This window comes from Platalea leucorodia, assembly GCF_965183815.1.
Source record: "Platalea leucorodia genome assembly, chromosome: 1".
Lineage (NCBI taxonomy): Eukaryota > Metazoa > Chordata > Aves > Pelecaniformes > Threskiornithidae > Platalea > Platalea leucorodia.
Window position 1 is genome coordinate 165,181,031 of NC_138823.1, and position 24,601 is coordinate 165,205,631.

General features: G+C 42.9%; 1 protein-coding gene across 1 annotated transcript in view; it reads left to right on the forward strand.

Annotated features, from left to right (window-relative positions):
* LOC309589910 (vasoactive intestinal polypeptide receptor) overlaps positions 1-24,601 on the forward strand; it is a gene marked incomplete at its 5' end in the record, with an annotated part of 114,077 nt that overhangs the window by 39,817 nt on the left and 49,659 nt on the right. The window contains one exon of the mRNA XM_082310624.1: positions 17,817-17,924. Coding sequence (XP_082166750.1) covers positions 17,817-17,924 — 108 coding nt within the window. The remainder of the gene's footprint in view (positions 1-17,816; positions 17,925-24,601) is intronic.

Here is a 24,601-nt window from a genome sequence, read left to right on the forward strand (position 1 = left end):
GAAACTATTTCAAGTGTCCCTGTACAGTTAAATGGAGCCGTTTGAAGAAATGTTCTCCGAAAATCCAGTAAAGGAAAAAGTCAGGGTAGTTAAAAACATTCAGCTGAAAGCCAGCTAAATGCTTCATTTCGTTTTCATGGATATTTAAAGAAATTCAATTAAATACAGTACATTCAAAATAGAAGAATAAATACTTGAAGTATTAATATTTTTTTCTGCTTTTTCAAAATTATTTTTCTCATTGGAAAGTTTAATACAAAACAGCTTTTTTTTCTCTCCACTGAATTAAACCATTGAAAATATTTTTCCCGATTCTAATGTAAAAACATGCTCAGTCACGCAAGCCCTTAATGCCCAAGCACGCACTAGCAAGTATATAAAAATCTTTTGGAATTTGTTTTTCATAATGGAATACTGAAATATTGGACTGGGATAATTCTGCATTCCCACCAGTCACTGCCCATAGTCATTAAACGGGACTGATTCAGAAATCGCAGTTGTGAGCACTACAACATGCTTTTTGTCCCTGGAGACAGTACCTGCTACTCCTGAGTTAATGTCAGATGTCATTTGTGTATGTCTGCATGTCCTGGGTAGAAATGGTCATTGAAGTCATCAGGGTGGAACAAGTGTGTGTAGGGACACGGCATATGTCCAAGCAAATTTTACCGTGCAAACTGTGTGGAAAGCAGTTGGCATCCGTTTGCCCCAAAACATCAGCAGGTATTTAAGAGTTCGATACCTGATGCTTAGCTAGGCTCTCACAGCTGCCCTTGCAATCAACAGAAAGAAACCAGCATCTCTACAGTGTTGGCTCTCAAATGGGTGACAATGGGTGAATCATCTTATGGAGAAGCCTGTTCTGAAAGTTGTGTGGACAGGTGTCTCCAAAGTGTCTAAGTGGCATGTGTTTCCCCCTTGGAGTGTTCAAGGCACAGCATGTGAGCACATGTAGGTAAAAATAGCTGTTTTTCTGGAGTGGGGCTCCATAACTCAATAAATGTAGCTGAGCACAGCTGCAAAATAAAACTTTGAACTTTGACGGTTGGGGATGAGGGGGAAGTTTGGTGGGGAGAAATCTTATGAAGGTGACGATATGAGATCATGTGAAGGTGATGACTGTTTAGTTTGAGTGTCGCTGGAAAGAAAAAATCCTAGTAAAACTCCCATGAAAAATGTAATTTTAATACGATTCAGTCCCCCAGAGAAGGAGGAGGGAATGCAATTGAGATTCCCTGCCATTCGTAATGTAATACCTTGATTTATGGCCAGGTAGGTGTATTGCCTTCCGCGCATTCCACATCCTTTTAGCAAAAAGAAAATCACTTGAGGTTTAACAACCTATTTGTTATCCTTTCTAATTAAATGAGTGGAAATAAGGAAACACACTGTTTCGGTACCGTCTGGAAATAAAGCTTTCTTTAGGAGCCATTATCAATTGTATTGATCAGAGGGGCTTAATCACAGAAGTAATTTGATGTGTCAGATAGATTAGTCCCTTATTAAGAACACCTGATGGTAGTGCTGAGATTGATCACCAGCCCAGGATAAGCAGGTAGATTTCCACTGATAAACAATAACGACTGTCTTAATGCTATTTTGTCTTCGAACACCCATTCCTTATAGTGGGTGTATATGCATGGGTAAAATCGATGTTTTCTTTTCAAATTAAACCTCTGTGTTTTCAGTGCTGGTAGTAGGTGCCAATTACTGTTCCTGCTGTCAGCAGCCCTGGACCACAGGACCGCTGTTTATTATTAGCAGGATGGGAGACTCTCTATTCCCTCTTAGGAGTGTGATTCAGTATCCGTGAGGCTACCCACATATGAGGAGATTTTAGCAAGGACACAAGAGAGACACAGGGGTCACAAAAGTGTGACCACCTCTGATGAGGAGAGGTTAGCTTTTCAGCACGGGAAGGCCTGCAGAAGACGCAGCTAGAGAGAAAACAGCAGGGAAGACCAGTTTAAGCTGGCAGTGTGTACACAGGAGAATAAAACAGCTGTGAGATCAAAGTCTTGACTTTAAAGGAAGTTTGTAACCCTCAGAGGATACTGAACAGCCTTTCTGGAGGTCTGCAGGAAGGAGTGTTTTATTGACTTCACGGCAGAGCATGCCCAGTTTATGAAAGGGTGTGGAGGATGCAGTTGTGTATTGCAGGACAGGATTGGATTTCATGAGCGGGACTGCCCTCGCAGTCCTCTGCCCTGTTATCCTTTTACCTCCATGCTGAAATAACTAGTAAAGATGTAAAGTGACAATTGTGATTCAATACAGAAGTGGATTCTTTAGCATTAAAATCAAGACTAAGTAGACTGAGACCAGTTTGTTTCACATGGGCAAGCAGATATTGCATGGGAATGACTTTTGATGAGGGATTTCTTTCACTTGATTTTAGGTAGCTCTAGTGTATTCTGACCGAGTGTAGGCATCTCTTTTAGGATGTGATGAATCATGTTCAGATTGTCTTGCCTGTTGACGAGATCTCTGTTTACTCTGAGGGGATTCTTAGTGAGCAGCTCAGCTGTGTTGGAAATAATCACGCTGCCCAGGTGATTCCTGTCCTGGTGTTCACTGGCTTGGAGGGGATTTGGCCAAATGAGGTGAAGTCCCAATTCTATCCTTAGGCGTGATGAATCTGCTTGTTCACATACAGAACTGCATTTCAGGAAGCTAAACTTTCACTTGGGTGTTTGTTAGATGATCTTTCCAGCCCTTTGGCCCCCAAAGAGTGCTCACAATATAATTTGAGGTATTATTTAAAAAAATCTTCTGAGAAACCTGTTACTGGGCCAGTGGCAAGATTCTTCCCTGCTCAATGCAAGAGACAATGTACAAAATGCCTCATCTCAATCTCAGTGCAGGCTGTGTTCCTAAAGGATCTAAAACTCGGCTCAGTGAGGTGGCTCGCACCATTTCTATGAAGTGATACAGAAGATTTTCTGCTGAGTTTTGACATGTTGGAAAATGGGTTTTGGTTATCCCCCCCCCTTATCACACAGCCCCTTCGGCTGGGGCTGCACGGCTAGAAGGCGCGTCCCCTGGGGGGTGGATAGGGGATCCCTCTCTGGAGGGTGCACCGGATAAAATTGAAGAAGGTGCCGCGAACCAACGCAGCCTAAGGGAAGGCCACCCTGACAGAAAAACCACTGGCCCTCCAAGTCATGGGGGTTGGGCAGGAGGCCAACTACCTCCTCCCGGAAAAAAAATAAAAAGTTGCAGAAACGACAAGCATCAGAAATGGCGGGGATGGAGAAAATCGGTAACGAAGTGAGGAGGAGGAGATGGAGCTGGATCGGTCGTGTCCTGAGGGGGAAACCGATGGAAGACTGCGCTGTGGCCCTTGACTCCAGAGCACACAGCCGCGGACCGATCGAAGTGGAAGAACGATGTTTCGCACCTTGTGTGCCTCCTGGCACTGAGAGAATTCAGATTCAGATTTATCACACAGCCAAGGAGAAAGTGCTGCTGGATCGCATCACACACAGATATACCTGAGTGTTAGACTAGTGAAATTTCTAGTTTTGTTATGTGTGAGGTGTCTGGCTTTCCTTGCAGAAAATGGGCTATTCTCATGGCAGGCATGGCTGGAATGCACTAGATGAAATACTGTGAATGACACAGATCATGTCTGCTTGTAATGATGTCATGCAAATGTGAATCATTACCTGTGGATGCCTTAATTTCCCACCCTAAGCATGTTTTAATCCCACTCCATGCTGGTCTCACAGTCGGTCTCCCTGCAAACTTTGCCTCACTTGATATCTGTAGATTATTGCAACTACAGCAGCACAGTTGCTGCAGTTAAGGTAACTCCTGGGTCTCTTGGCCTTAGTTTTCCTCCTTTAAAATAGAAATATTAATATTTTCCTATCTAGCAGGGGTGAGGTGAGGACAAACAAATTGAAAAGTGTCCAGCTATTTTACAATTGGGACTTTTAAAAGTACTGTGGGTAGACAGAGGAATAGGAAATGCATTATTTTGGCAGCACCCACAATTTAAATTCACAGGAAGCTACTATATATCTGGGTAGAAATAACAGCCCAGAAGAGAAAATTCATGTCATCCAGGTTGGGTTGCCTCTCCTCTTTCTCCACTTCTCCCAAATAAATCTGTACATAGTATCATAGATCAATCTGCAATGAGTTTGGGTGCAGAGTTTTGTGGATGATGTTTTCCCAGGAGCTGCTTAGGGATTTCCTTGGGGATGCTCAAGTCGTATCTAACATGTACAAAGCCACGTTGCCCTATATGCCAGTGCCAAGCAATGCAATGGTGTAACAGGCATGCAGAAGCAGGAGCTCAAGTCCTGACAGTGCTCCATCATCGAGAACAACTGGGACATTTCGCTCAGCAGCATCACAGTGCAGTTACACCACCAGTGACTGCAGCACTGCTTTCTGCAAGATTGGTGTACTCTAAGCAACCAGTAAGGGGTCAGGTCTGGGAGTTCAGTTGCACCATTCAAAAGGTTCCCAGGTCATCGCAAATTTTCAGCAGCCAGTGGCTGTGGGAGCCCTGCCTGGGCAACTGCAGGGTCAGTGCGGCCAAGTCAGTCCCAGGATTCGGATGCCTTCAGTGAGAGCTCTCTCTGCTGCCCTGCTGGACAAGCATGATGAGAAGTTTTTGAGAATTGCTTTGTAGATAGGAGTTTGCACACTGCCAGCAGCTGCTGCGATAGCAGGCTGTGAGCTGCCCCATAGCTGCTTGGGCTGTCGTCTTTCCCTTTCTCTTTGCTCTCTGGCTGTACAGGGCTGTTTCTCTGGTGGCATCTCGCACCACTGCAATTTAAAAACAAATAAATAAAGCAGTTCCACAACCTGGGGTTCTCCAAGGCACTTAGTAGTTTTAGGAGCTTATAATAAATAGAGTCCCTCAGTCCTCTGCATTACTTTGACAATGCATACAAACATGTTTCAAAAGTCAAGAATGCAATCCCAGCCCCACTGAAAACCAGGCTTTTACTCTGGATGCTTTTTCAACCAGGACATCTGTATGCAATACAGTGACTGCTTAGCTGATAATACAGTTAGCAGCAGTAGGGGAGCTCTCCCAAGGGCTAGGAGGAGAGGATGGCTGAAGGAGGTTTTACTTTCCAGGCCCACAGATGGTGGCAAATCTCGCTCTATGTGAAGTGTGGCTGAGCTCCTAAAGGCTTGCTGCGAGGCAGATCTCACCACTGTGTCACTTCTTGCTGACTTCCACTTGCTTTTTTATGTAATGATCCCACAGCACAGAGGGGTTTTTCTTTGGTTTTGTTTTTAAGAAAGCTTCACCTCTCCATGGCGGTAGTTTACAAACAGTTCAGCTTAACCTGAAGCACCCAAATAAAATAAAAATCCGTAACCCTCTCTTTTTTGTTAAAAAGCCAAGAAAAGCAATCAGGTCTAGGTCAGTTGGCTCAGCTCGTTATGTGTTTATCCCATTATTGCTAATCAATTCACTCTGCAATCAGATATTCTTTCAGAAGCAGGAGAGTCGTTTAGGGACGGCAGTTGAACAAGGCCCTGTGACTTGTGTTTGGGTGGGATAGGCAGCTCTGGAGACCACGCCGCAGGAAGCATGGCATCGTACGGTAAACAGCCTTCATGGAGAGTAGTGGGAATATCAGGCAGCACTTGGGCACAGGAATCCTGGCCCAGTTTTGGAGTTTACTTTAATGGCATGGAAGTTTGAGTATGAGAGAAAATATTCAAGAACAGAGAGGGAAGGCCTTTAAACCACAGAAGACTCCTGACACCAGAGCCTGATGACCTGAGCAGGTGGGATGCAGTTTTCTGCATTAACGTAGTTCCTTGGCTTAGTATCACAAAATCACTGAGGTTGGCAGGGACCTCTTGATATCATCTAGTCCAAACCCCTGATTAAAGCATGGTCAACCAAATCAGGCTGCTCAGGGCCATGTCCAGTTGGGTTTTGAATCATAGAATCATAGAATCATAGAATGCTTTGGGATGGAAGGGACCTTTAAAGGTCATCTAGTCCAACCCCCCTGCAATGGGCAGGGACATCTACAACCAGACCAGGTTGCTCAGAGCCCCATCCAGCCTGGCCTTGAATATTTCCAAGGATGGGGCACCAACCACCTCTCCAGGCAACCTGTGCCAGTGTTTCACTACCCTCATTGTAAAAAATTTCTTCCTTGTATCTAGTCTGAATATCTCCATGCATAGAGACTCCATAACCTCTCTAGACAACCCATTCCAATGTTTAAGTATGTTAACAGGGGAAAAAATCTTATGTTTAAATGGAATTTCCTGTTTTTCAGTTTTTGCCCATTGCCTCTCTGTTTTCTTTGCTTTCCCCTGAATGCCATCAGATATTTATACACATTGATAAGATCCCCCTGAGCCTCCTCTTCTCTAGGATGAACAGTCCCAGCTCTCTCAGCCTTTCCTTGAATGTGAGATACTCCAGTCCTTTAATCTTCTTTGCAGCCCTTTGCTGGACTCTCTCCAGTATGTCCATGTCTCATGTACTGGGGAGCCCAGACCTGGGCCTAGCACCCCAGATGAGTCTCACCAGCACTGAGCAGAGAGGAAGGATCACCTCCCTGGACCTACTGGTGACACTGCTACTAATTCAGCCCAGGATACCATTCACCTTCTTTGTGGCAAGGGCACATTGCTGGCTCATGTTCAACTTGGTGTCCACCAGGACCCCCAGGTCCTTCTCTGCAAAGCTACTCTCTAGCCCATCTGGGTGCATGGCATTATTGCTTCCCAAGTGTAGGACTTTGCATTTCCCTTTGTTGAACATCCATCACTTATGGTTTTTCAGGACTTTTTTTTTTTTTTTCTCCAAAAGGAAAGACCTTCGGCTTGATTTGGGTCCTAAATTCTTGCAGAAGTTAAGTGTAAGTGAAACGAGCTCAGAACTTCACAGCTGGAGGCTGTCGGTATCTCACAGAGTCAGACGAGCATTTAGTCTATCTGTTTCCCACAGTTCAGTAACATGGAGGTAACTGAGATGATTTTCTAGGTGTCAGTGAAAATTGGCAATAGCCATAAAGGAGCTGCTACAGTTGAGCTGCTTCTGATACCTGAAGTACTTCAGCACTGCACTTTATATTTGCAATCTAGACCTGTCTCTCTTGCAGGCAGGGTTTGAAACCCGATCAAAAAGTCAGAAAAGTAGAAAACATGAAAAAAAAATAGTGCCAATCCCCCTCCCAATGCCTGCTCTTATCTGCTTAACTCGTACATGCTTCACACTTGTTGTGGGCAATAGAGCTGAGTCCTGCAAGCTCGTCACATACAAACAAGTCCAGGTGGGAAATGGCCCATGTTGTGTATTCTCTGTAAACTGCTTTTGCTGTTCCACAGGCCTCGAGCAGAGACTGGCTTGAAAAGCCAAATTTGGAGCTTGGGGTTCTTTGTCAGTCTCCCTGGAAGAAGTCAAGGCGTGTTTGATGGGAGAAGAAGCAGTGAACATATGGAAATTAAAAGTCAAGCTGGAAAAACATTAATGAAGTTTAAATGAGGAATCTGTTTATTCATCACCATCTGTTTATAGTGCAGTAAGATAAGAAATAATTAATAGTTCCTTGCTTGCAAAAGTTCAAGTGAATTCTCACCTTCCAGTTGCATAAGACCTCCTGGGATAGGTGATGTGTCAGTCGGATTTGTATGACAGTCCGGTTATCAGCAGCTCTCCAGGCTCTCCATCGCTAGAGCAGGCATTACATGGCTGGTGGTAGCACAAGCGCTCGAGGTAGTGCACACAGCAGGGTGGAGAAGGGGAGTGGGTGGACCGCTCACCCAAGGCTGGGGAAGTGCTGTGTTTTCTGGCTGCATCAGGGTTGTAGTACATCTCTGAGACTTGCTAAGTGTTCATGTGGGTGCTCCTTACACCTTCACACACAGGAGGATGGACGTTTTCATTAGCAAAAGGCCACTCGTTTAAACTCATTAGTGGAGGGAGCATTCAGATGAGCTACTGAACTGGCAGATTTGAAGGGTGGTAGCTTCCAGGGGAAATATACATCTTGGCAGACATCCGAGGTGGACTCCGGGTAATAATATACAGGGACACGGGTGCAGCCAGAGGAGAGACCTGTCCCCAGGCTGAGAAGGTCTGCATAGAGGCCTTGCTTGCAGGAGAAGCAGGCAAGTTTGTCCTCATGGTTCAAAGCAGTCAAAGAAAAAAGTCAAGAAAAATAGTCAGACCCTTGGACAGCAGTTGACTCTTGTTGACCCTCAGCCACATGTCAAAGTTCTTAACAGATGCTCTTGGATAATCAGTGTGGCCTCCAGTTGTCATTTCAGAATTGTGTAGGGCTCTCATAAGTCTTGCACCATATCCAATAGCCCCTCCAAAAATCTCATATATTCTGGGACATCAGGAATGGCATTCAATGACTGCTGCTGGTCAGCTAAATCAAGCCCTGAGGATCTAGTCAACATATTCAATGAAGCTTGGAGAATAATTTAGTTCAGTCTAAAATAAATACCTACATTTGATCTTAACAATCTCTTTAAAGACAAAGGGACCTGCAGGACATCTTTCCATGTTGTCTTTCCTTAGTTTTTCATTTACGGTACTTTATTACTCTGGTCTAGGTGATACAAAGAGACTCTTGGTTTCAGTCTTGCTGTGACCAACAGCGTCAGGCAACGTCCAGATATGACATCAGTCCTCCCCATTCCTGGACAATGTGCCCTCCCTGCAACAGCAGAAAATTCAGCCATGTGACATCAAGACCTTAAACCTCAGACTCTCATTTATGTCTCTTAGAGGATCAGTACCAGAATCAAGGTGCCTTTTATTTAACAGATTTTTTTTTTCCGGTTATTGGACAGTGGCCATGATATTCAGTTGGGACAGGCCACTGCATTGTACCTCCAAATGGTCTTCCTTCATTAATGCTTTCCTCATGGGCTCTGGAACTCTTCCCAGCCACCGACACTTCATGCTGCAGCTCTTCCACTCTCTGGAAATACAAAAGGAAGAAATCTGCCCTGTATTTTTTAGAGGATAACCTTCCTTTGACCACACTAGGAAAGCTGGCTTCTGAAAGGAAGCACGTGTTGCAATGGTGGTAAACCCAGCTTCAGCCCTTAGATGTGAGCAGCCGCTAGACTTCTGTGTTGGCTGCTTTGATCCAGTCCAAAGCTGATGGCCATCTTCCAGGCCATGAGTCTCTTTCTGAGGAAATAGTAGCCAAAGGTGTTTTCCCTACAAAGCTGTTATTTGACTGTCCATCCTTGCTTGGTAACCCACTGCTCAAGGAGGATGCACCTCTCCACTGAGGACTGCTAATTCCTAGTTGAATAGTGGTACCTCCTCAGTTGCTTGTCGCTGTCTGAGCCTACCCTATCACCTGAAGTCCAGACACCTACCAGCGACAGGATGAAATTCAAACACAGATCTACACAGCACCTCATCATTCTTCCCTGTAGAGCTAAGAGCTGATTTTTACCTTGACCTCACCTTTCTACAGACACAATCACGAGAGAAGATGTTACAACATCTGTTTTCTGCCTTAATATGCTATAGGGGTGGAGGCTTTGATTTTGTTTTGCCTGTTGCTGACATGTCCTGGCTGCAAGCTTTCTAACAAAAAGCAGTGTTTATTTGACTTGGGAATAGCTGTCTTGTGGCTTGTCAGGATTAACAGCCATTTAGTGGTCATAAGTCTTGTACTGAAAAAGGCATTTTAGTTTGGACAATATGTAACATTTTTAAATGCCATCAGACTTTTTGGTTACTTTTTTTTTTTAGCATGGGGTAATATATAAATGCAGACAGCCTTAGTTATGCAAAGGTTATAAAAATAAGGAGACATTGCCATTGCTACAGACCAATGGAAAGCAAATTCAAAGCATTTTTAAAGCTCTGGATAATTGCTCAGATGAAATCCATCTATGCAGGGCTTTTGTTTCTGACAACGGCTTGTATTTGTCTCCCTCACATCCTGACAGATTTTTGGTTAAGAAATCTCTCCTTCCTCATCTTTTTTATTTTTCTTTTCCTGCTGACTGTATCAGAGCACTTTCATGATGATATCCACCCTTTTTACATAGGATAAGTACATTGGAAAATGTTGCATATGCCATAAGTTATGTTGAACTCCCATTACAATATATGGCTGAGATCCAAAACCTGCTGCAGCAGGTGGAGATTTTTCCACTGATTTTACTATGCACTGGACTTTCTGTAATCTAGGTGCCTTTATTTCTTGATATCCAGACGTTTTAGCATAGGAAAGTGAAATTGTGGAGAACATGAGAAGCTGAGGTCAGAGGTACTGTGCTTTACATCCACCAGGCCTAAGTAGGGTTTCTGTTATGGAAAGCTTTTAAATTATCGGTGTCTCACAAATTTAGCTTTTTTTTTTCCTTGCCTTCTGACTATTAAATATGCCTCCATGTGAAACCAAAGCTTTCTGGTCCCTCTTGTCCCTTCCTGCAGAGCTAAGGTACAGGGCTTCCACACAACCTTTCCTGCTTCTGCAGATGCCCCTCTATATTTATGGGTGAGAAGCACATTTCCAACACAAACTTCAGCACATTCAATAAGCAAGATCCAGATCAGGAAGATTTTACATGGTGAAGCTCTCTCCAGCTTTGCGTAAGGACTGCAGTATCTTTCTAGTAGCAGGACAGGCAGTCTGTGGCTTACAGTTTGTAGAGGAAACTTCCATTTTACCCTTCCTTTTTTCAGTGGGGTGTCATATCTTAGCCCAATATTTACCATGAAGAAGAGCAACACAGCATTGGCTGAAAATCTCCTCCATTGCAAAGCACATCCTTTGGTCTTGAAGGTACAGGATGATCCTTTAAAGTAGCAACAGGGTAAGATTCCTCTTAATCATGCCATAATTGCTATAGGGGAGACCTCTCCACAGCTTATTCCAGATCAGTAAACTGTGAGCACGTTGCCAAGGGGGGCTGTCACTTGCCTGTTTGCCTTCGATAGGAAAGTCAAGCTGAGTTGGTCAGTGGGAGGGTTTGCACTTTCATTAGAGTGGCCAGGTCTCCTGAGCTCTCATCTTGACGCTACCATTCAAGTTGCTATATACATTTAAGCAAGTCAAGGAATTCATGCAGATTGGACTAAATGTTGGAAAGTTGAGGAAAAGTCTCCTGACTCTCACAGCACTTGAACCATCAGTGAGAGCTGCTGCACTCATGTGCTGTCCTTGCTTGGCCTGTTTTATTAGGAAGACCCACAAAATCTCTAATGCTTTCCTTCTTGCAACATGCCTGTCCTTCTGGTAGGCAAGACAGTGATGTACAAAGGAGCTGCAGCCTGGGCGAGTCCCATTTTAGATCTTACATTATCAGGGTAGTCACTCTTGCCTCCCCAACAGTCAAGAGAAAACATTGCTAGAGGTTCAGCCTACTCATCTTCACTATGAATTGCTGTCTGGAGGTGCCAACATGGGAAAAGCTGTATAGGAAGAGCAGGTACCTACATTCAAAGTCTGGTTCTCTATAAATCCATTTCTCTACAACTTCTGGAAGAGTGGGGGGATTTGAGCGAGGAATGAGGAAGACCTGGAATCTTTTGCTTCAGTTTACATATTCTGGAATTAGGCAGAAGGGCTCAGCTCACAAATTCGATTTATAAAAAGAGTCATCTGGAGGGATGAAAAAAGTCAAGTGTTTATTTAGTTTATTGGTTAAAAAAAGGCTGAAATATTAGAAACTCTTTTTTTTTTTTTTTTAACTTGTTTCCTAATAGATGTTGATGATGCAAAAACTCATAGGATTTTCGTGCTTAAAAATGATGCTCCAGAAATAGTCTCTGGTGATTTCTTTCACACTGTTTAGAATGACTCAGTCTGGGGGCTTAAGGTGAGGTTTCCTTCATATGTCTTTGAGTCAAATTTCTGCAAACATTTAGGAAGAAAGATATCTTTTGACATTTCCTGTTCAGTGCTTGGACAGCTTCTAGTGGAAGCCACTGCAGAAGTGCAAACCAGTTTTTATACCAAGTAATGATGTTCTTGTTACTCTCCAGCTTGTACACAGAATGGGAAAAATGAAATCAATATCTCTGTCTTGCCACAGATACTGAGGCAAAGTCCAAGGTAAACTCTTTTCACTTACCCTCAATCTGGGTTACCCTTTTTGCTTTCTGTGATTGCCCAAGTCCATTTTCTGCTGAATTGGGACTGCAGATGCCTCACTGAGGGATGAATAAAGGAGCATCAGTGCAACACAAAGACCACATCAGTGGTAGGAAGGAAATGCTAGTGTCAGCATTTTGCATGCCCTGGCAGGATTGTGGTTTTCCTTCAGCTAAGTGGTTTCTCTGTCACATCCTGCCTACAGTGCTGGGGTGATAGCAGGCAGCATGACAGGCAACAAAATATCCAAATTAAATGCAAAGCTATGGAAAGTTGAAAGGGGAGCTCTGAGGGACGGGTTTGCTTCAGAGCAGACTGTCAGTGTTGATAAAAAGGTGATGAGATGGAGCTGGTGGAGGAGAGATGCCAGCAGGATGCTTGAGTTGTGAGTGGGGCTGGGGGGGAGGAGGGCACAGCAGTGAATACGGGAGGGAAAGGGATGAATTTTGCAGAGAGGGTGGGAGAATTCATTTAGTGAAACCTTTGAGCCAAGCTAGCCCCGGTCAAACCCAATCTGTCACAGAAAAATAAAATATTCTGCAAGTGCAGGGCAGGGCAGGATGGGGTAAAATTAAAAACACAAAAGATACAAGGGAGAAATGATAGGGAACTGCTCCATGCTAGAAGCAACTAAGTAGGCTAGGACACTTCAGCTTGAAAAAGAGATGCCTGAGGAGGGATATGAAAGAGGATTTTATGTCTTTTCTCCCCAGGGAAAGGGATATTGTGGTTAAGTTATGAATATTTCTGTCTTTGTAAAAGAACTAGGCAATTCCTCATGAAACTAGCAATGAGCAGGTTCAAAGGGAATTCAGAAAAGAATGTATTTTTTCTTTCAGTGGACATTTAAACTGTGCGACTCCTTGGCCCAGGAGGTTGTGAATTTTAAAAATTTCCATGGGTTCAGAAGCAAAATCAAATTGCATTTAATTTAAAAGATTTATGGAAGAAAAAGAATCTAACTAAGGTAGTTTTTATTATTACATACAACTTTCAAGATTTAAATAGAAGATTATCGCTGATTCTGGAAGTCTCTGCTCATTGGAGCCTGGGGCAGTAGTAGTAACCCAAGGCTAATGATGGGTTTTCCTAGCCTTTACTGTGACTGAATTCCTCTCTGGAACCAGGTTAGTAGATTGTTGCAGGGACCAGCTTTTGGGCTCTGTTTTCTTCAGTCAGGCAAAAGCTTAGTGCTCAACTGGGACAAGAAGGTTGATGCAATGATAATTGATTGTAATGAGCCCAAACTGCGCAAACCCCAGGTGAGCACCTAGGCTGCACTTCTTCAGGAGCTTGTCAGTGGGAGAATAAATGTCACCCAATAGCTATTTACAGACCTAACTCCAGAGAGGTTGGAAACTGCCTGCTGATACCAAATTGGAGTGAAAATGTGGAAATGGAAAGCACACCAGCCTGCGATGGTACCCAGTGATATCTCAGCGTGGCTTAATCAAGCTGCGCCTTTGCCTTGCTGTTATCGACCTGTGGGTAGTGAGAGGCATGCAGAGATCCCGAGATACCCCAGGCATCAAGTGGGTATCTTTGCCTCTGAACAGGGATTCAAAGAGCAAAAGTCTTGTGTGTGAATGTTCTTCAGAAGAGACCAGGAGCGACCCCAGTCATTAGGGAGAATTTGGTGCAAATGAGAGAAGTGCTGAAAGGGTTTTTTTTCTGAATTGGGAGTTCATCTGGGTTAAGAGAGTGCCTGGCACCAGCCTACTGGCATTCATTTCTTTCCTCAGCCAAACATAATCACATCTCAGAGATGTGCCAGAGCTCTGGAAGTCATGTTTATTCATGAAGTAAAATTATTCTCTGCTGCTTCCTAGATAAGGTTTGACCGTATATTTGCTGTAAGTGTAGATATGACTCAAATAAACGTTTTTTTTGCACTCTAGTCTGCCAGTTCTGCAAACCAGTGTATACCTGTGCCTCATGACAATTGACCTGTTTTCTGTTTATTAACCTTTGAAAGGGAGAGCAAATGAGGGCCTGAGCTTTGATTCACATTTAGCAGAGACAGTGGAAAAGGTTACCACCTTCTGCAGCTCTGGTGGGGTTTCCTAACCCGCTGCAGCCAGGATTGTGTCAGTGGTCTTCAGCCGCTTCTTCTGAGTCAGAACCTCTTAGAGGAGGGCTCTTGAAAGCCCAGCTGAGGCTGATGTAGCCCTTGGCTTGCACTTGGGGCATTTGGCTTGCAAAGAGGGAGGCTCAGCTGCTGGATGTAAAGATCTGAGCTTCAATGTGTAGCTGACAGCCTCCAGCCCATTCCTTGAGCAAGACTTCAGGAGCTCGCTTCAAGAGGGAGAGAGGTGGCTGCTAGTAATTACACTAATTGCACGGCTTACAGTGCAATGATGAGCAGTTTGGTCTGCTTATCTGAATGAAGGTTAAAAGGCAGCTTCGTTAGAGTCATGAAGGTTTTCTCCCTGCAGCCCTCCAGAAGAAGATATTTGGCTCCAGAGAGCACTTCATGATCTACCAGGCAACAGCAGGACAAAGCTGAGTGTCTAGAAGTTACAGTTAAAATAACTGAAATGGAAAAGGCTCTCTTATATATATATGTCCATATATATTTATAATGACAGGAGTTTAAAGAGTGTACCGGATTACTCGGGGATGTGGTAAATGATACTGTCTTGAAAAAGTCATGCTTATTTTTACACTGCTTCTTCAAACTCACTTGTGATCGTTTCCAAAGCAAAGCACAGTCTTTGGCAGTGCGTATTCCTTGGCTTTCGGTAATAAACAAATGAGCAGAGCAGTTCCTTTGATTGAAATGGAGTTGAAAGGTAGGTGTATTCATGGCTCATTTGCACCTACTGCTTTGGGTAAGGATCGATAAATACCTTTGCATCCTTCCTGCAGATTGTGAGTGCAAGGGAGAAGACAACATGTATAATTAGTTAATGGAGAAGCACTTAGCAATCACCAAACATGATTTGATCAGGCAAAACAAATTGTCGTCTTTATTACATCCATGAAGGCCCAGTGATGCCACAGGGAAGAGAAGGATTTCCTTTTTCCAAGGCACGTTGCAGCTGTTTCTGCCCTCACATAGTTTTCTTAGGTATTGATCTGTCATGTTGACATGACTGAATATTGCCTGCCAACCCCCTGATCCCAGCAGTTTGCCAGGGCAAGGTCTATCAGTTTTGGAGAAAGAAAACCTTTTCCTGGAAGGCTATTTGATAAAGGTTGTCCGTGTCCTGGTTGGGATGGACAGGGACAAACTTTTGCCTGATGTTGTAGTGGGATGACTACAGGGCGAGCGGCAAGCGTTGGACTGCAAATGCAAAGCATCTTGCAAGTATCAATCTTTGTATTGTTCCAATTCATTCAACTCAAGTTACTCATGCAGGCCCTCTTCTAGTCATTGGAGAGAAGAGGACACGTCCAGAGAATGATTCATTTTCTGCACTTTAGATAACCATCCTACAGTGACATGAACTGCCAGCCGGAGCTCTGCTTTCCATTGACTTGTTTAGGTTTACGTGTCTGACTTTTAGATGCATAAATTTAGGGATATGAATCCCACCTTTAAAACCTGGACCATTCCAGGCAGCTGTGCAAATATTGTCAGCATATCTTGGGGGGCGATAAGGAAGAATGGTGTCGGAAGAGCTAATATGCAGATATGAAAGGTCTTTACAGAGGCAATAATTATTAAAGATCCACTTTGTGTGTCTTGCAAGGCCAGTCTTGTGTGTCTTCACTTTATTTTAATCAAAGAGAGCTTTCCTTACAAAAGTGAACACCTAAAAGCTTTTTTCATGCATCACAGGTGGTGGTGAAAAACGCTAACACAGAAAAAGATACAGATCACAAAAATACTCCAAGTGTGTAATTCAGGACATTTAAAAAGCCATCTGATACTATCACCTTGTATTTTATTTTGCATTATAACCTGTCCTGAGGTAATGGGTGCACTGTAATTTATTGAGGTTGATGGAGGAAAAGATTGTAGAACATGAAAGATCCTGTCATGAAATCATCAATTTTCCATGGGCAGAATATCTAATATCTTAATACTTTTGGAGCTGCTGGCTGTTTGGTGGCAGGTAAGTATGACGCTGTGGAAACTGAGCTTTGCAGCTGTTATTAGAAACCTGAAAACTAAATTTTAATGAATGCTACAGAAGAGCATGCACAAAGGAGATACCGTCAGTTATTCCGTTTTTCAGGCTCCAATAAACTCACCTCAGGACTTCATTTGAAAAGTTCTGTTTGCTCATGAAAGAAGGAAGGAGAAAACCTGTAAAATAACTTTGAAAGAGAGCTGGGGGTTCTTTTTCAGCTTCAAAGCATTTTTGTGTGCTCTCTTTATTGATCTGAGACAGCACTCTGCCTCAGTCTGAACAGGCTGATGATGACACCAGCCTTTTTCTTAGCTCAAGTAGTAAAAGGTGATTTAAAGGAGGAATTTCAGATCGGGATATAATTACCAAGAAATGCAGCTTGACAGTGGTTTTCATAGTTCCCTTCACTTGCATGTGAAAAGTATTTTCTCAAAGCTTTCTCCTTCATGTTCTAGTTTCTCTTGTTACGCTGTTGACCTTAACAGCAACACGTTAGTCACATTTAGGGAAGTGTTGCAATCTAATGGGGCATGACAAATAACTGAGAGCAGAGGTGCTATAAAAAAATGGGTTCTGTTGGCAACCCATCTGTCTAACCCAGGAGGCAATTGAAGAGCCTGTCTGTTCGAAATTTAAAGGGGGAAAAAATGTTTTCAAAATTCTAGTAAGAACTCTAAAATGTGTAACATGTTGAGGCAAAAACACATCTGATTTTTTTTTTAATTCAGGTCTGCCAACTCCTTTTGGCTTCAGTGTTAATGTTACATTATTCAACAGTGCAACGTGTATGTGATATCATTAATGTCTGAGAAAGCAGAAATAAAAGGGCAAAATCAGAACAACGTATTATAACTCTGCAGGAAGGACATGCAATTTTTTTCTCCCAGACAGTTTTTATTCTACACAGAAAATCTCCAGAAATGTTTAATTTTAACAAAATCCTGTATTTGGTTATACTTCCATTGATTATACCTTCATTCCTAGCTTGGATAGTGAGGAGTGTACTAACTTGCACCACCCTTCCATAGAGAGCATCTCCTGGCGACAGCAAGCACTGTCCCTCCTCAGCCTCCAGGAGTGTTTTGTGCCTTTTCCCTTTCTAAGGAGAAAAAATGCTTCTTGAGAAGGGATTTGGCTCCTGATCTCTTGATTGTCATCGGTGTTCCTGCTGAGCACATCCCCTGCACAGTCATCTCATTTCAAGGGGAAGAAAAAGCTGGGGAGAGAAGTTTGGGGGAAGCAGAGAAGGAAGGGGAGCATGTCTCACATGTTCAGACGAGGTGTTATAATACAACAGGAAGAGATAAGAGCAAGGAAGAGAGATAATTAGGCATTTTTTCCTTTTTCATCTAAAAAAAGGGCACTGTTCTCTGTGAACTCTGATTTGCCCGATTCTTGCACTGACCTGCTATTCTTTCTGTGCTGATTTCTGGAAAATTACAGACACCGCCAGTGCTAAATTTCAGGGACTGGGGTAGCTGAAAGCCATGTGTTTAAATAAAATATTTCTGTGCCTTTCCTTCCAAAAGGTGCCTGCACGGAGGTGGTAGGCTCCACACACCCTTGTACAGCTGCTCTGCCCTGCCCCAGTTCCTCTGCTTCATCCAGCAGATACCACACATGCTTGTTAAATCATCTGCTTTTCTCTTTTTTTCCCCAGGTTGCAGAAGGCAATGGGACAACATCACGTGCTGGCCTGAAGCAGAAGTGGGAGAAGTTGTGGTACGGCCGTGCCCAAAGTACTTCAGATTCCTCACCACTTTTCTCGGTAAGCAAAACCAGACAGCTCATTTCACTGAAATGGTTTATGGCTTCACTGCTTGTGGGTTTTCACATTATATCACAGGGGAAGCTTCTTGGTAGAAGGAGGCAGAAACAAGCTCTTTGCACAAGGTAAAGGAGGTTTCCAAGCCATACATGAATGCTCAAACCATTAGAGCATCCTCCCTTTCCTTCTTGCAGCACCACATACTACTCTGGATCATAGGGATGCAAAAATGGCTCCTGACGAAATCCAATAATATGGATGTTGTGCAGTGAAAATTGAATCAACCTGTGTAATAATATGTTTGTTGTACAAAATGAAACAGTTTAGCACTATGGCTAATTAAGTCTCTGACATAAAATAAACATGTGAAACTGTACATAATAAAGTATTTTTCTGCTGAAATGACAAATTTGGCCACAGGCCAAGAAATTAACCTGACAAATAATGGGCAGGGAAGGTTAATGGAGAACGTAGCTTAACTCCCTGTTCAGGGTGTTCTGGGAAGCTTTAATTTAAAACTCAGGTCTCAAGGGCCGTGCAGCAACAGGACTCTTTATCCCCTGGTAGTTTATAGTCATTATTTACTATTTTTATTATAGTAGCCCCGCAGGCCTCCACAGAGAATTAAGCTCTTTTGCACTGGAGATTATGCACCGAGCTGGTAAGTCGCCACTGTTACAGCCTTGCAGTCCAAACAGACACGATAGATTATGAATGGGAGTAAGGATACAATATCATCCCTGTTTAACAGGCCAGGGCACTGCACTGATTAACCAGCACACACTGATTACATGACTTGCCCAAGGCCACACCAAAAGTCTTTGCAGACCCATAGTTCACCACTGCTGCATCAACACCCAGGGAAAGGGGGCAGAAGCTGCTGCAATATCACATCTTGCAGGACAAGACCCCTGCGCATTGGTCCAGCCATGTGGAATAATTGCCTGCTGTTGCTGCTTTGTGCCTTCTCCTCTCCTGAGCACAGCATTTGCTCACTGGATTTTAGAGACCCGGCAGAGTTAGTTAAACAGCAAGAAAAAAAACTCTCTAAGAAGTTTTTCTAATACTTCATCCCACCAGAGCAGAGCAATGAGGAAAGTATAATATATATTTAATATTGTGTATATATATGTGATCATCTCTCTCTCTCTGTCATTGTGGCTGTGTTGAACTTAAGCTAATGAAAGTGGGATTCCTTTAATTGTGCACTAGGATAGGCTTATGGGACTCAGTAAACTTACCCTTTCAGGGGCATCTACTGGTCTCTGGAATGTCCTAGGACATCTCAGCTGGTCTTCAGCTTCCCCTGCAGAAAGGTGCAGTTCTCCCATAGTTCACGTGTCATTGGATGTCTCAAGTAGTTAAGGATATCTCAAAAAACCTATGCTTAGGCAAGCAAATGGTTCCTATTCTGGTAGAAGTCCAGACTTCACTGAGAGCGGTCAGGGCATCACTTGGGCTCTCTGTGCACTTACCTCAATGTGCCAGGCCAAGAAAAAGCCTCAAACACAAGCCAACCCATGACCCTTCCCTGCATACCCATGTTGTAGCGTGGCTGCTGGCATTTGTCCGGTTCTGTCAGCAGTGAGCTCAACAAATGTCATCTGGCCTTGCAGCTGGCAATGTCAGCAGCCTTCTGGGGGGCTTTCACATTGCTTTGGATGAGTTTCCTCTGGTTAAATGTAGTTTTCTGCATCTGACTGTCATCCGGGGTTTCCAGTCACTGGAGGGGGCTGCCTGGTTTGGGCAGTGGTGGCTAGGGCATGATTCAGCTCATCATAGATTAGCCACTTAAACGGACCAGATGAGCAGCATCATGAAAAAACGTATTTCTCCTCATTTAGTGTGGTAAAGCACAGAGTGACTTCCTTTGTTGGAGAAAGCAGATTCAGCACTCCTGATTTCTGCTGTTTCTAATGCAGATGTGTCTGTACGAGATAGGTGTCTAGGATCCCATTAACATCAGCAGTAATCTACTCAGTGCAGTCAACAGGCAGCTGTAGGTAGGAACCTGAACAGCTCTTTAGATGCCATTTGCTGTATTGATAAATTTTCTGTTGAGGGTAGTAGAAGTGCAGACACTAAGCTTACAGGTAGACACCTACGCTATAGACACTGAGGGCTCCATTCAGTTTCCTCAACGTAAGCATCTGGTGCCATTTGAGATACTCTGGGGGTTCTAAGAAACCCATGAGGCTGCCTCAGCTGGCGCTAAGATACCTGCATTTAGGGAACTCATTTCTAACCTGGAATGGCATCCATATCAACCGATTTTAGAGTTTTCCATATGTAAACCTACCTCTGAGCTTGTTTTACAGTCAGTGGTGAGAAACAGGCTCTTTAAATGTGCAGTTTAGCCAATTTTTAGACTTCAAGATGAGTTGAATAACATCGATAAACCATGTGTTTCTCTCCATGTACAATCAAATGATTGTAGAGTGGCTCTGGTAGACGTGAATGTCTTACAATACAGGTGAATCCCACCTTTGCTAGCATTTCCTTCTGTAAACAAAGAAACTAATGCCATTTCCAAAGCAAAAACAACAGCTTTGATTTTCTCTGAGCTATGCACTTTGTACGATCATATACAAATGTGGAAAGCACACATAATCTTAAATAAAGGGAGGGTAAGATTGCCTCTTGTTTTATAGGATTTGTTGCAAAATTAATGCCATTAAAGTTTGTGAAGCAGTTCTTCCTTTGTAGTAGTGAGTATGATTGAACAGCTTTCAAAGAAATCAATCATCTGGTTAATGTTTATGTGTTACTCTTTGATCCCTTCGTGGGAACATGAAAGCTTATACTGAAGTTGTGAGCAAGAGAAAATCTTTTTTGTATTTATAGCAGGAAAAGGGTGAAATACTGGGAAATAAAGAGTTAATGTGGTTTTCCTGCCTAATAGAGAATATGCTCTTCAAATGACTAATATCCTATCTCATGGTAAATAAAGGATAAAATATCTCGTGGCATTTAGAAACCTTAAAATGCCTAGCATAGTCTTGATGTCATCTGACATTAAATTTTTATGCCATTCACAAATCCAGAAGATTTTCATTATTCCATGACATTCGTCAGTAGCATGTGAAGGAGATGGATGAAAATATTTTTGGCACCTTTCATTATTAAAGTGCATTACTCGCTATCCCTTGACCAGAGCGTTCCAGCTTTCTTTCAATACATAGAAAATGACATCTGCAATAGGGATTTGTTTCCCGCAGTTTCTCCAAAAGCAAATTGTCCATCACGCATGAGTTAAAGAGTAAAAATTAGCACTGACAGCTTTTAAGTTTCAACTATGAGATTAATTGACTTAAGGGGGCGAGGATGGGAATAAGCAAGCTCCGGAATCCCACTCAATGAGGGTGAGATTCTTCTGGGTTTCAGGATTGACTCTGGTGCTCTAAATTTACTTCTGCTCTCCTTTCCCCTCCCTCATGAATGCGTTTTACTTCTCTTTCCTCCTCCACTTCCTTTCCTTGTGCTTAGTGGGCCTACTGACCGCAAGGACTGCAATTCATCATTAATTCTGGTATATTCCTATTGTCAAGCCATCTAGAACAGAGCTGTCCAGATCCTGCCTCTCTGCAGGCGGGTAGTGCCACTTCTAGATCACCCAGGCATGGCAGCTTCCCTGTGTGGAGCTAAGCACACCAACATGTGTGTGCATTTGTGTAGTTCAACTCAAAATCCTTCAATTTTTGAGTTGTCGAGTGCATTGAAACAATACCGGCGCTGTTATCACATATCACTTCAACTTCAGCCGTTTCTTCCCTCCCATGCTCCACAAGTTCCTGATTTCCCCCCATTCTCCAATACATAATGTCTTCATCCCCTTACTTGTTTTGTTCATCTTCATCATTTTTGCGCCAGACACCAACTCTTCCCTGGTGCTAGAAATCTACTGCCAAATACTGGTCATGAGTGATACAAGAAAATAGAACTTGTCGACATTGATGGATCCCACACCATGAATTTATACTTTTGCTGGACTAGTGGAGAGTGCACAGCTTCACAGGTGTAGCCAAACTGTGACAGTGCTGTCTGGAACAAGTGTTGTCATCAGTGCATTTTTGTGTGGGTAGGAGGCCATCAGAGAGTCTAGCTGGCATTGCCATCCAGTACTGGTTCATGCCCTGCCATGCTCCTATTGCATTTAGACATAACCTACTCTAACGGGTTGAAATTCTAAAACCATATCACAAGAAGACAACAGAAATTCTCAGAGAACTATTGTGACATTCATGCACCGATAAAGAAAAAGAGATAATGCAAGGAAGCAGTCAGGAAACTGATGAAGGAAATTTGCCCAATATATCATAGATCACAGATTATGAAAATACAACTTTGATCAACCACCTGAAGTGTTTATTAAATTTCCACATGTCCTCTTGAATAGTGGACATCATCATTCCTCAATCATACCTTGTACCAGCCAGATCCTTGGGACAGGGTTAATACTTGGAAGGCTCCTGAGATTAACTGTGAGCCACTGGAGTACGGTGGCTTCTCCAAGGCTACTCTTGTTCCTCCAGAGTACAAGAGCGTAGGAGATGACTTGCCTCATCCTGCAGTGGTTTACAAAAACGTTGCCACTGCTTTTTAGTCTCCCCTTGTTGCACGTAAATGACAAAGATAAACTGAAGCTGCGGAAGATGGATATTCTGGTAAATAAAAAGCCCATCATACTAGAAGAGACTGGAAGAATGTGGCTTAGTGACTCTTGCTTAGTTTGGTAAAACAAAAGGTGAGAGGTCCCACTGCAAGAGTGAAATCAAGGAAGGGAAAGAGCAGTTTAAGCCAAAATCCCAAAAGAGCAGCATATGCAAACTGCCATGAATAGAGTCACAGTAGAAACTGTAAAAGAGAAATAAACTGTAAAGACTAACTTTGGAGATAGCTTTGATGAGCTTTTAACGTGATTAGATGATGTTAAGGATCCAGGACATCTCCAGGGCTGCTTCTATGTGTTCTTCTGATGGACCCACAGCATTTCATCGGCAGTGAGCCAAAGATACAGAGAGGGAAAGAGGCCAGACCATGTCGCTCACTGACTGCCAGGAGGGTGAGGGGCTCAGTTCTGCACCTGTTCGCTGAATATTCATATATAATTTGTGCATTATGAGCTATAAAGGTAAGCCAAGGCTGTAAGTATTGGTCTCAGGTGAATCTTGAGTTGTCTCAGCAAATTTATCTCCCCTCCTTTGAATGTCATTGCTAAGAATGCTGTCTGTCTGGCTCAGGACATTTCCTGGCTTCAGGCTGCTGCTCTTTGTCCTGTCTAGTGGTCCCAAATCCTACATGCTGAGAAGCAAATCCTCCAAGTCATATCTGGCTTTGGATCTCCATGGAAGCAATGCTTTTACTGGCTACCTGGAGTCTTAGAACGAGCATGAAGCTGTCTGTGCTTATTGTTGACAGCTTTTAGGTGCACTCAGAGTTTGTCAGACTGATTTCCATGGTGCTCATTCAGAAGGTTTCATGCAGTTCTTCCAGCAAGAACTAGGATGGGATAAGAGTCATGTAACCAGACTCCTGTGGCTAACACCAGCTACAAAATTTGGCAGTTGTATTGTGTGTCACCTCTAAGGTACGTATTTGTGCAGAGCGATACTAAGTGTTTAGGTTTGCAATCTTTTCTCTTAAACAGGAATTTTGAAATGACAGGGATATTTGTCAGCATTGATTCATCAAAACAGCGAGCTTTTCTTCTTCTACATGGTGATTGGGATCTAAAAGGTTTAGGCTGCATGAGAAAGATGATTCAATCCGGTCAAGGGATTTATAAACTGAATTTGAACAAGATCATATGTTAATCAAGATGGGTTTTCTACCGATTTCAGCCTTGCTCCTTTCTGTCTACATGGTGCAGGTAATCAGGGTCAGTATCATCTAATGTTAGCTGTATGAAAGCTCAACATTAAATCTAGCCAGATATATGGGTTTTCTCCTGCAATAAACAGAGAGGCACATCCCATATGTCCTGGAGGTGTTTCTCTGTGGTTTGAATCAGCCTATGATTTCTGCAGTGTTCATGGAGGGAAGTCTATGGAGTAATTCAGAACAGATGCTCAAGATCTCAGCTATAGGTGGACCAAATCTGCTCATCCACAGACACATAGATAAAATTTTCAGATATATCTAAATCACTTTTGTGTTTAATATCATTGCAAGTTGTGTGCAAATATTGTCTTATATCTAAAGAACTTGGAGACGAATTCTTCTCTGGGTTTACAATCTTTTAAACCTGGAGTAACTCGAGTTTATACCAGCATTAGCATTCAGAATCTGACCTAAAGTCAGTAAACAAGCCCTTTTCTGCATAAGCAGAGCCCCAAGACTTACCTGAGAAATCATGGATCTTCTTATGTTATTGTGAATGTTTTAAATCATCATCCATCGTGAAGATTGTCTTTTTTTTATGTCTTCTATCATTTTAAACTTGCACATTCATACTCTTCTGTCAGATAGCTTTTTCATTTGAATTTAAAGGGTATCTTTTTCTCTGTGGTACATTTTAATTCAACAAATATAAATCAAGAGCTTTTTTGTTGTCTTTTGTCATTCTCTTTTTTGATATTGTGCCCAAAGTTATTTTAACTACCGTTTGATCCTATGTACATCTCAGCTGTTGTGGGCATTTACACACAAAACATGGCTCGTATCATTCCTGGCCTCTG